Source organism: Homarus americanus, unplaced genomic scaffold, assembly GCF_018991925.1.
Source record: "Homarus americanus isolate GMGI-L3 unplaced genomic scaffold, GMGI_Hamer_2.0 scaffold19518, whole genome shotgun sequence".
In the NCBI taxonomy this organism is placed as follows: Eukaryota; Metazoa; Arthropoda; class Malacostraca; order Decapoda; family Nephropidae; genus Homarus; species Homarus americanus.
Window position 1 is genome coordinate 739064 of NW_024723340.1, and position 13337 is coordinate 752400.

Below are 13337 nucleotides of genomic sequence, written 5' to 3' on the forward strand. Positions count from 1 at the left end.
ACCTTCTCTATCACAGTGTTTCTAGTACAAGTCATCTTAGTAGCACTCAGAGAAGAACTACTTCCAGCACTAACCTTAATCTTGTCAGCATTGGTCCAGATAGTACGCACTGTTGTGGGGGTTAGATCAAGCACAGCAGCTATGTCCACAACACGTTTCCCTTTTTCAAATCGGGTTAATACATCCATTTTCATAGCAAGGGTAATGGTCTTACGTTGACTCTTCACTACACTAGCATCAGTAGCACTTGATGGGCACTTGGAAGCCATTTCGATTGGTTAGAGTACAGATTTAAAGCAAAATCACTTAAACACACATGAATGATGTGAAGTCGTAACAGAGACTGGCTTGGCGTCGCTTGGGGACGCTGTGACGTTCCACGAGTGAGGGCAGCGCTCCAAGCCAAGAGAGCGTAGCGCGGCCAGACAAGAGTGGGTGATGCGCCGTAGAAAGTAGTTCGTGACTACGCAAAACGACGTAGTATCAGATCACTGGGATATTAAACGAATTTTTGGTCTCAAAAGTTCAGCGACGTAGTACCGAAACAACGTTAAGCGAGGACTTACTGTACTGTACATGAGTAAGTGAAAAGAAATTGGATAATCAGGCAACTACCTGAGTCATGAGTCTACTTTTCTTCACATGAGTTTGAGGAGTATGTTATATGGTGAGTGTTAGAGAATGGTGACAAACTGAAACCTTATTTGTGCTAGACAGGCAACCCCCACGATTCGGAATCCCGGGTTACATAAATTTGCCCTTATGCTAGTTTGATATTATGAAAAAATAAAAATAAAATTGTGAGACAAAACTCACCCTTACAGAATTTGGGTAAATTTTTTAAATTTTCAAACATAAAAATCGCGATATATAACAAAGAAATTCATTGAAATTATACAATTTCATTTGTGTGGATTCTTGGTCATAGCTACAAGATGGTTGGAGGGCGGCTCACTACCCCAGTTGTCAGCAACCACCACAGCAGTGGCGCTGCTCAGTTTGAAATCTTTTCCCAGCTTATGTTTAGTTATGCGTCTGTGTTCAGGACTGTTGTCTGCTTTATGGAATTGTGGTTAATTTATCAAAAAAATAAATAAATAAACAATTGTACTGTATTACAGTGATCTCTCGGTCAACGAGCGCCTTGGTTAACGAGATTTTGGTTAACGAGTTACCTTCCATAAGATTCTTAACTTCGGTTAACGTGCAATCCCTCGATTAACGAGTTTTTTACAGGGCGACCTCAACATGTTTTCGCTTGCATTTAGCAATCCACCAGCTGTAGTATTAGTCCGCCAATACAGTAATCGGTTCTAGGGCTTAAATTCCTTACTATTTTAGTAAATATCAAGAAGTTTATATACTATTCAATAATTTTAAAAGTTTTATATTAATTTTTTTAGTCATTTTAACAATTATTGAACCTAATTGAAGTATAGGAAGCTAGTTTTTTTGCGTGCCATACAGCCTGTCAACACACCATACAGGCGTCAGTCTCTGTGTCTTTTCAGTGGAGGAAACATCTTGCTTGAGACTCTCTTCAACTAAACGCTTTCTTCTGTGTTTCCAAGCAAATTATTGGTCAATTTGAAATTTATTTTACATATTGACAATATATAATGCAGTGCAGTGTTGATTTAAAGAAAATAATCTTGAATTACACCAAGAGAACTAAAATTTTATGGGTGAAATGGCGCCATGGGGTGACTTCTCTTCCACCCCCAATGCTTTCTCTTCTCCCTTCTCCTCCACCCCCATTCTAATTCCCATCATCATCATCCAGGAGCCTTCTACATACACACCTCAAAGTAAGTGTACTTAACTACCTTTTTTTGTTGATTTTAGGCAATTTTCGGTGAGCTGGAACCAATTACCCATTGAAACAATGGTGTCGGTTAACGAGTTTTTCGGTTAACGAGTTTCTCGGTTAACGAGTTTTTCGGTTAGCGAGCAACCTTCTAGAAGGAATTGTGCTTGTTAACCGAGGGACCACTGTATAGAAAAATATTAAATTATAACCTTTATTTCGTGTGGATTCTGGTGGTAGCTACATGACTGCTGGCGGGCTGCTTACCTCTCTAATCGTCAGCAGCCACCACAACAATGGCACTGCTCAGTTTGAATTCTTTCCCCAGTTTGTGTTCAGTTATGTGTTTGTGTTACTGTGTATCCTTATTCAAGATGTGTCAAAAAAGACCATCAAGTTCAAGAGAAAGCAGTGGTGATAAAAGATTCCATAAAGGAATTATGTTGGGCTATAAACAGGATGTTTTAAGGAGGTAACTCCTAGTATCTCTGATCGCACTAGCTGAGCTCACCACCTCCTGCAGCACTAAACATCATTTCTGGTGAGTTAAATTCAAATGTGTGCATTTATTGTCATGTTACATCATGAATGAATCATTATTTGTCTGTTTTCATTCATATATACTGTATGTGCTCGTGTTACATTTTTGGGCAGCCAAAAATTTGCTTAGAATGCATCTCAACTAAAATACAGTAATGGGAGTCATTGGAAAAAATGGTTTCACAATGTGGAAAGATTTTCAGGCACGAAACCCTTCCATAACATTGTGAGTTAAAAAAAATTAAGTAAGTTCATGAAGTAAGCAAGCATACTGATGTTAAAAAAAAGGGGCATTATTTTAGCATGTACTACAGTATTCTTCATTCCTGTACAGACACTTAGAAAAAATTACAAAAATAGTAAAAAATATTTCAGGATTTTCATTCATAAAACAAAGCATGGGACAAAAAAAAGTACCTTAGAATTTGTGTAAATTGGGGTCTACCTGCATTAACTTTTCAGTTTTGTTCTTTGTGTGACACCTCGTTTTCTTTTTCAGTCGATACACCCGATTAAACTTACCAGCCCAGTATCGAGAAGAAGTTGGAAGAAAAGCAAAGCAGCTGTTAGATTTTGGTCGGGTGAGGTATTTACAAGACCAAGGTTTCCAGTGTCGCCTTGTCAAATATGTTACTAAGGAAGTAACATTAGAAAATATTGCCCTTGTGGCTAATTATGTCGGTAGGTAACACAATTACTGTATAGTATATGGAATGTAAATTTAAAAATATATATAAACATAACTTTTTCTTTTAATTTTATTGGTCTTCAGATACAGTTTGTGGTACTGTAAAGAAAAATATACAGCATTTTTATCATTCAAAGAAATTATACACCTGTATAGCTTTATGCCACTGAAGACTTTTGTAAATGTATTTCCTTATCCTTCAACAAGTGGATGTTTAATTTTGCTAGTAACTGTTCATGGAATTTCCCACAAACATTGGTTGCATCTTCTTAAGGGCTAGTTGATTTCTGTGTAGTGAAACCATAGCAGCACATTCTCAGTTAATGTTATCATTCATATTTCTTTTACCTGTATGCATTGAATGTCTCTGTAAAGTATTATTTCGTTAGGTAACCAGAACTATGATATTACAGAAGGAAGTGCTGGTTATAAATTGTTCTGCTTTTGGTTTACTTGGCTTTTTGATGAAGAGATGAGAGCAATATTGTATGGTGTTTTTTAATCATTACTTTATTTAAGAATGGAGTGAATGAGGATAAAATCATTAAATATATACTGGTAACACTTTTCCCAAGCTTTCCATTTTAGTCTTATCCGTAAACTGTTTGTTTATACTCTCTGCAATTAACACTCATCCTTTACACATTCAGTAATACAAACAAGTAGTGACTGATTATACACCAATTAGGCGAAGCAGAAGCATTCTTCATGAAACGTTTCATCACTTTTTTCAAAGTAATTAATACTAAAAAGTGTAGAGATATTGACAAGTATCTGCTTGTGGCCACCCTATTAAAGACAACTCACAAGAGAATCAAACAGTACAGCGCATTTAGATAATATGATGTAAAGGACATGGTGTGATGAAAGACTATGTTATTTTATCACTTTATTCTACAAAATAGTATAAAAAAAAAAAAAATTAGGTCAGTCAACAATTGCAATTACATATTTCATGGGCACCATAACTTTTAGGCCAATCAACAATTGTAATTATATTTCATTAGCATTGGGGGAAAAAAGACAATTTTGATGACAAAAGTTAATTACAGTATAGGCAATACGGTACTAATGATAGTCTACAAGAAACAATACCCTCATTAGAGATTAAAGTTAATAGTTTATTATCACAAAGCTTCAGTTATCTTAAGATATGGAATGACTTTAGAGTAAAGTATCAACTAAATATTGGTGCTTAATGTTATAATTTCATTGCCTTGCCCATTAATCTTAAATTTTTCTTGAAGTTGGGGTCCTTTAGAGAAGACTCAAAGGAAAACTTTTTGTTTCCAATTTATTAAATTCCTGTTATCAGTTTATAGAAAGAATGGCACCACTGTCTGCTGAATTATTCTATGAATTGTAATAATTTCTTCATGAAGATAAAGAAAAACATTTCTGACCTCTAGTCCAATTTTAAACCCTTTTTTGTTAGATCAGCCTTTGCCTCCTTAATCTGATTCTGTAACTCTTCTGCTGCTTCCTTACAGTCATTAAATGTATAAACACGATAAGCAATTATGGCAACTGATGCTAAACCAAATAATGCTACCAAGAGGACTGGAAACAACAAGATCTCCAAGTAGTATTGCTTAGTAAATTCATTTTGAATCTGAAACAGAGAAACATATAGTTAGGAAGAACTATTTTGGCCTTGAACAAATGAAATTTCCTACCAACTGTGAATAGCACACTCGTGTATAGTTCAAGTTTTTAAGACCAAATTTTTAGGCAAAAAATTGGGGGTCGTCCTATACATGCATAATAGTTTTTTTTATGTTGAACCCATGCATGGTGGGAAGGGCGAGGAGCAACTTTTAGCTTCAGACATAAAAAATATTTACCATTTACTGCCAGTAAACAATGGAAATGTAAAATATGTACCAATTAGTAATGAAAAGTTGTGCAGTTCCTTCAGCAAATGAAGCTCACCAACTTACAATAGGCTAAATTACCTTACAACGTGCTTTCAGTAGTCTATGTTGAAGTTCTTAGCACAGGCTAACTTATATCATATACGGTATCACAGTTCTCATTGATCTACAAAAAATACCGGTAATAAAAACCTTTTCGATATTTCACACTTAATATAATACCTGGTAATCTACTTCAACCTCCTATTGTTTACAACGACGCATGACGCACCACCAGCTGTTGAGTATCAGCTAGACGGTACACGTGTTTTTCGAATCTTTTCAGTTAAAAAACTGTTACATCACATGTATATTTTACCTTAACTGTGCCTGAATGAATATATTCTCGGAAATAAATATTAGTTTTGCTGAAACGTGATGTATTTTAATGTAAAATAGGATAAAACAAAAGATTTTACCTAACCTTCCGATGTTCAAGAGAAGTTACTCGTTTTTTTAATAGTTTTTGGTTAAAATACTGTTATATTACAATACTGTGCTTGATATACTACATTCACGGAAATGTAATATTTTTGCTGAAATGACGTTCGTATTACAGTGGAAAGTGGGATAAAATTGACGAAAACAATGACTTTCGCTTTCTTTCGTTCAAAAGATGTTACCGTACTCGCTTTTCGAATGGTTTTCAGTTAAAAAACTGTTGTATTACAATAATATTCTATCCTAATTGACTTGAATAAATACTACGATACCATATTTCTGAATATTTTCATTAAAATCCATCAAAATCATTTTCCTTGCCATCGTCTGCAGCACCAAATAGCTTCTCCCAGTCCTCTCCTTGAACAGGGCTAGAGGGTACGTATTTTTCGAATCGTTTTCAGTTAAAAAACTGTTACATCACACGTATATTTTACCTAAACTGCGCCTGAATGAATATATTCTCGGAAATAAATAGTAGTTTTGCTGAAACGTGATGTATTTCAATGTAAAATAGGATAAAATACATGACGAAAACAAAAGACTTTACATAAGCTTCCGATGTTCTTGAGATGTTACTCGTTTTTTTTTTTTTAAGTTTTCGGTTAAAATACTGTTATATTACAATGATATTCTATTCATACTGTGCTTGATATAATACATTCACGGAAATGTAATATTTTTGCTGAAATTACGTACGTATTACAGTGGAAAGAGGGATAAAATCGTGACGAAAACAATGACTTTCGCTTTCTTTCGTTCAAAAGATGTTACCGTAATCGCTTTTCGAATGGTTTAGTTAAAAAACTGTTATTACAATAATATTCCCTCCTAATTGACTTGAATAAATACTTGAATGGAAATATACAATATTTTTGTTGAAACTACCCACGTTTCAGTGTAAAGTGTCGTAATAATAAATGGTAAACAATTTGCCTTCGGCACTCGGTGTTTCAGGCACGGCGAGCCTCAGTTTATAGGAAATAGAGTGTTTTTACTGATGGTTTTGTTGTTCCATTACCCTCAAAAATGTGGATCAACCTATAAACGAGGAATATCATAAATTAACGATTTCTTGGTCAAAAAATCAGGGTCGACCTATAAACGAGGGGGGGGGGTTATAGACGAGTATATACGGTAATTTCAATCTTTATAGGACACAAGGAGAAATGAAATCCTATAAATAAATATAGTCATGGCAACCATAGCATCCTCTTAACTAGAAAATACAAAAATAAGAGTTAATACAGTACTGTACTGTACATTTATTTGTGACCCCTTAACTAGGCTCCCTACATTTTTGGCTTGTCAGTCAAATTCTAAGAATTGTACCATTTGTTAAAGAGGGCAAAAAGGGACAGAGCATATTTAATGTGTAGACTAATTTCCACAACAAGAAAATATTAACATTAGGTTATAATAGAGAATGATAAGTACTGTAATATGATTAAAAAATATCAAAACAAAAGTTTATTTTCAACAAAAATATTAAACTTCAGTGTTTCACTATTAATTAAAGTATTTTGTAAATACAGCATAGTCATAAATATACTGTGCGCAATATACTTATACTTATAAATATACTTAGCACAATACTACTGTACATACAGTGTTGGTGACGACTGCTGACCAAGGACCAAGGATAAGTACTGCCCCAGTTAACCATTCCATTAGCTTGGTCATGTTGATCTGGAAATTTAGCAGATGGATGCATTTTATGTTAGTACTGCAGTAAAAGCCTATCATACGTAATTTTATCAATCCAATAATAGAATAATTTTATCTTACATAACTATAATATGAGATTGTTAAGATAGGTCTGGTTTGTTCATATTACCTGGTGCCATAAATGGCTTCGAGTGTGGAAAGACCTTTATTACAACCAAAAAGTAAACTAGAAAAACCTCCAGGGGTAGAGGGAACGTGAGTATAATTTATTTATGACTGCATATGACACACTAATTTATATTTTGGGGTACAGTATACTGTATATGTAGTTTAGGTTTATTGACTTACAAATTTGCACTAAAAAAAATTTTTAATGTATAAAATGAAAGTTCAGTGTGGGGGAGGAAGGGGCATATGAAGACAAATTTGAATTTATATAAGAAAATAGGTTTGTTTATTTTTCTTTCTTTTTTTCCCCCTATAACGTCAGGTACTACAGTACATGCTCATCTTCCTACCAGTGATGGCATGTTTGCACTTAACTGCTTACAAATGCTTCCCAGCAACAGAACACTTGCCAATGACTTTTCCATGCAAAATGAAATATTAACACCATAACCTACCAAACCTAATCCACTTGACCCAAGTTACCTAACCTGGAGGTTTTTGTGTGTATGGAAAAAATGCTGGGAAGCATTCATGTATATTGCCAAACTAATGTTACAAAGACAGCAAATCTTTTATTCTTTTGGGGGATACAGAACATTATTCTTAATGAAAGACAGAAATTATCATTGTCTATGTAAAAGTTTTCTTAAGTTACGGTTTCTTTGTATAAGCATGAAATGGAAATGCAATTGTCAATGAAATGTTCCTGCTCATATAAACACTTGAAGCAAATATGGAATAGTCATCAGGTGGACACTTACAAGAAAGACTTGAAGGGGATAAAAGAACACAGAAAGTGCTACTCCTCCACCCGAATTACATTATTACTCGGGTAAGAAATGAGTTTTCCTGTAAGGTATAGACTTTTTGTTAGGTAGCTGGTTGACCTGACTGTCTTATAATGTTGCTGTCAGGTTATCTATGTACAATGTAATACTTTTAATTTACAGCTTTGATGGGGAAAGGATGCTGGTAGTTTGTTTTATACAGTATCCTCATTATTCCTGAGAAGTTTGTCTTTTAATGTCCAATGTTAGTATAGGAGGAAATGAGAGTACCCGGTGAAAATTTGCAATGTATGGTAGGGTCACACTGATTAACACCCTTCTCACATTTGCCTTGGGCCAGGAATAGAGATCAGGTCACAATCTAAACTAAGGGATACAAGCATTACTGCTGTATGATCAGCACATACCGGTAATTAAATTTTTTTTTCATTGCTTTTGTAGGTTTACTGTAATTTGATTAGTCGTCCCAACCTCATCATAAGCTCCATTAAGTCTAGGAATGACATTGGATATGTTCAGGTACTGTACATTCAAGAGCTCATGCATGCCTAGTACAGGTACTTCTCAAATGTGCATTATAAAAAACTGTCAAACTATCCAAGCGTTGAGTACTGTTAGCAGATATTTGATGAAAAGGATGGAGCAAAATAAGGACCTGCTGGTACAGGTAATGACACATGAAAATATATTGAGCCACACTGTCAAGTCTGTGGACTGCATGAAGATATCTGGGAAGCTGACAAGTCAAGATGGTGTAGCAATCATGCAAAAAGATCTGCATGAACAGACAAATTCCCTGACTATTTAAAGGAGATAAATTAAGTTTGAGTTGAAGTTTTGTATGAATCTGCAGAGGGATATGGTGGTCATACACTGGAGGATATGATCACCCACATTCTTGGATTTGTCATCAGGAATTCTAGCCTTGGTCATGGGAAGATTTTTCAGATTTCAATTGAAGAGTTAACCCCAATGGAACACGACCAACCATTGCTTGCATGCAGTATACAGTACATGTATGTATTAACCAATTTTATCATGAAATAGGACTACTGCCCTGTAATAAAGCAAATGACCAAACCTGAATATACAGTAACACTAAATTTTTTCAGGCACGTGGAGACGTGAAATTGTTGCAATATGATTGTTCAGTGTTTTTACCCTGTTATTTCCATCTTCGTTATGACTGAAAGATAAAATAAAAAGAAACTACTTCAATGTTATTTCAATTTTATTACTCAGTATCATCCAATATCTCCTGAAAATGTGGTCCAATATGCGTAAGTCCTTCTGGTGCTAATCATTTCCTCCATCAACTCTTCAGACAAGGCACAACAGGAGGTTAATACAGTATTTTGTAGTTACCATTCATGGAACTATAAATTTTTATCCAGGGATAGAGCAAAAAATATAAATGCTTTGCTGTATAGAATTTCTGGCGGAAATTTAGAGTTTTTGCGTTATTCTCACTTTTTTATTTCACTTACGTATACAAGTTTGTGGGTAATTTTTTTTTTTTACATCTAACTCAGCCAATTAGTAAAAGTATCAGATGTCATGCAATTCTGTACTTGTGTGCATGAGCTCAATTATTCCTCAGCCAATCAGAGCAAGTCCCGATGTCACATGAATTTGAATTAGTGGGAAAATGGCTTCTGTCTGTGAACGTTGTTCGTTGAAAGACTGGCGTGTAACTCAGCAAGTATTAAAGAAAGCCGCAGCTATTGACATCTTTAGGTCTCATATGGTGTTCTCCTTGGTTCAGTATCCAAAGTGTAATTCAGACTGTCTGTATTGTCAAGATCGCACACTTTGTATTGCAGTAAAAGACAGACACTCGCAAAGAAAAAGAGATCTCGTATTTTGCTCGGTCCATGTTCCAAGCTGATCATAAAGATCATAACCCCATCACCACTTCCTCCATCTGTTAACCAAACTAAGTTTTAGTTCGGTAAATTTAGGTTAGGTTTACATACTGATTTTTCTAGTTAGGTTAAGTTGCCATGTATGCTGATATTTGAGTCGGTTTTGCTTGTTTTTACCCCTAAGGACCCACCTTCACCTTTTCACCCCACAATCTTGGTAATTGGAGGGGGTCATATCTCCAAAAGTATTTATTTCTTCCAAATATGAAGGTCATATGTGTGTGAAACAGTGAAAAAAACACACAATTTTTTTTAGTAATTATCATGAATGGTCAATATGGAATATTTACCCAATAGGGCAGATCTTCTACACACATCCAAAATCTGGAAAGGGATAGGAAAACAAATTATGTCATGTACCACCAACAGGAGAGGACAAACTAGGAGGTGTGTATGACCAGAGTGGACAAAGTGCTAGGGAGAAAAAAATGGAGACCTCTGGTGCTTTCCTCTCTGTGGCTTGCCACCCATCACCCTCACTGCCAGCCCTGCATGTAGTGAGACATGGATAGTTCTACTTAACAGCAAAATTGACGGTATTGGCACTTCTAGTCTAAGTAACCGAGTTTCTTTTGGGATACGGAGGTGGTTTCCCTATCCTTTCGTGAATAAATCTCTATGTTGACCTTAGTGGCATTTTGTCCATGCTGGTAATATGTGCCTCAAATCTTCAAGGTCACCAAAGTGTCTTGCAGGACAAATATAAAGAAAAACTTCTTCACACCAAGGGTAGTAGACTATCAGCTCAAGCTGTGGAGGTGAGAACTGTAGTGGGCTTCAAAATAGCCCTGGACACGATCATCTTATACACACCCCTGGACTCCTTCCTTCAGCATGGTCATCTCTAGTTTTGTTTTTTGTTTTGGTAAGGCTGGAGGAGACCATTAGCACCAGAAGGACTTTATGGAATTGCACCAAATTTTCAGATGTTTGGATGATACTCGGTAATAAAAATCGAAGAGAGAATAACAAGGTAAAAACACTGCAATCTAAACGTTTTTGTATGTGAAGAAACAAAAGGTTTACCATAATTATGGAATAGTCAAATCTCCTATGGTAACTATATTTGGGTTCACATCGTCTGCTATGCGGATAGTATCCGCAATCTGTTTACATGTCAAGAAACGAATGACTATCTCACCGGGCATATTTAATACAATTCATATTGGATTGAAGTAGTTAATTTTTTCTAGAGATGTTGTTTGGATGATAGTAAGTTAGAATATCGAAACTACAATGCACAGGTTAGGAAGTTAGGTAAGGTTGTAATTTGTGCATTCTCGCTTTCATTTTCGTGTTCAATATCATGCAAATAGTATCTCCAGAAACTTTGGTTCAATTCCATATGTTATTTCTGGTGCTAATGGTTCCTCCACCTTAACTACTTTTATTTTGTACCACTTATCAGCTTACTCGCCATTTAGGTGGTTAGTCTGTAATGTACGAGGAAACTGCTTCCACCCGAAGTACTCATAGTTCGATTTTGTTAATTTCTTCGACTGATGTTCTTATCATTGTAGCAAGTACTTTTAAAAGAGGTGACATTTACTAGAACCTAACCTAACCAAACAAAGAAACCTACCTAACTTTATCTCATGTCCCTGGTACCAATGAAAGCAACTTTCTTGAAGCATCATGGTGTAATTTTACATTTTTTGAGGATGTGAGAGTATGCTCGAACCTAGCAGGTCCGTTATAGCAAACTGAGCATATGTAAACAAGCACTATCTCAGCTGAATTGTCATAGAAAACGAATTTAAAATTGCCACAATTTCACTGTTTTATAGTCGACACTCATAGTTATGGCAAATGTGTTAAAAATTGTTAATTTAAAAGTTCAAGTTAACTTAACCTAATCTTAAACTAAACTAATCTAACCTAACCTATCATAACTTAACACCTGCTGTGGGCGAACTTATTATTGCTGAGATGGAGGGAAGCGACTGTGAAGTCCTCCATGTTAGCCAATAATAAATTTCTTGCCCATCCGACGAGGGGTCACAGTTCAAGGATGAAGAAGCCACAAGTCCAAAAAAACTGTGTGGGTAAACTTTTTGGGAGTGAGAATTATGAACTCTTGGAACAATCTGCCAGTGTTGTGATGGCACCAAGTGTGAGCTCTTTCAAGACCAGACTTGACCAACACTGTAGCAGGTTCAGATACATTCAGGAGCCAGTGCATACCCAGTACTTGCCAACAGTGCTAGACTTGACCGTTCGCCCAAGCAGCTAACAAGCCGATCAGTGGCATATAGGATAAAACTAAAAAAGTTAAGTACGAAGACGTCATTTTAGTGTCATGAAGTTTTTAACAGTATTTTACCCAGCCATTTTCCTCATCCCTCATACCCTGCCCACTACACATGATTTATGATCGTACATATCAGAAAACGAAAACACTAACTAAAAGTTAAAATATGAAGTTGTCGTTCCTAATCTATTTACAATCACCAAAACAACAAGGAAAAAAACAAAAAAGGAAATCCATAAACGTTTTCTGGGGGTAGTGGTTTCCTCATAACTTACCGGCTGGTCTATCTAATGTTAGTGCAAGTGGAAACCTTTGATGTTTGGTAGGGTCGGGATGGATAACACCATTCTCACGTGTGCTCGAGGTCCAATCCTTGACATATTGGTGAAATATGCGTGTTACCGCTGTGACCACAGGTAAATAGGGTAAAACTTCACAAAATTACATTTGTTGTACAATGACCACTTATTGAAACCGAGACAGCTATAAGTCTGTCATTACCTGTATAATACAGCATTTTCTTGTTACAAATTTTCTTAAAAGTCAGAAACAACCATATTCATTAATTCAAACTACAGAAACTGTCTTTACCTGTTGTCTGACGTGGCGATGTGCACGTTGAAACTCCTGCACAGTATTGCTGGGATATGACAGGGGCCGAGATGACCCTCAAGATCCTCAATACTGGATGACACACTAATTCATCATCTTGCTCCTGGTAGCTGCTGCCACCTCTCGTCCAGTACACAAAACACAAACGCTTGGTCGAAAAAAATGGAATATATTTGAAGGTAAACATTGATAAGTGTAGCTGCTGAAACAGAAGAAAGATTTTTTTATATATCCATATGAAATGTGTTTTCACAAAATTTTATCGGTGTGTTGGGTTTTTTATGAGGAATTTAAGTGTTTCGTTAGTCTTCCTGTCCTGTTGTATGGTTCACATATGAGGATTTTCTTTTTCTTTCTCGAGTCATCAAATTATCTCATTACTTATCTTCTTTATTATTTGTCATTTGTCATAGCTAGTCAGAAACGCATGCAATTACGATTCTGTGAAATGATGATCATTGTCCTGCTTTAGTTTAGAAACTATGAAAAAATACTTATATGCACATTATTCACTGCTCTGGCATTTGCTAATTTTG

The 13337-nt window shown here is 35.7% G+C and overlaps 1 protein-coding gene across 1 annotated transcript; it reads right to left on the reverse strand.

Annotated features, from left to right (window-relative positions):
* Positions 1 to 3089: 3089 nt before the first annotated feature.
* LOC121863420 (dolichol-phosphate mannosyltransferase subunit 3-like) lies at positions 3090 to 12936 on the reverse strand. Its single transcript, XM_042362082.1, has 3 exons — positions 12781 to 12936; positions 6998 to 7078; positions 3090 to 4647 (listed from the first exon to the last, which is right to left on the reverse strand). The coding sequence occupies exons 2-3, from the start codon at positions 7070 to 7072 to the stop codon at positions 4441 to 4443; spliced, it is 282 nt and encodes a 93-aa protein (XP_042218016.1). The 5' UTR covers positions 7073 to 7078; positions 12781 to 12936; the 3' UTR covers positions 3090 to 4440.
* Positions 12937 to 13337: the final 401 nt, after the last annotated feature.

Excerpts from the sequence above, each read along its gene's own strand:
- LOC121863420 (XM_042362082.1), bottom strand. The coding sequence starts at position 7,072 with ATGACCAAGCTAATGGAATGGTTAACTGGGGCAGTACTTATCCTTGGT. Across the intron at positions 4,648-6,997 it reads CAGCAGTCGTCACCAACACT|ATTCAAAATGAATTTACTAA; the intron begins GTATGTACAGTA and ends TCTCTGTTTCAG.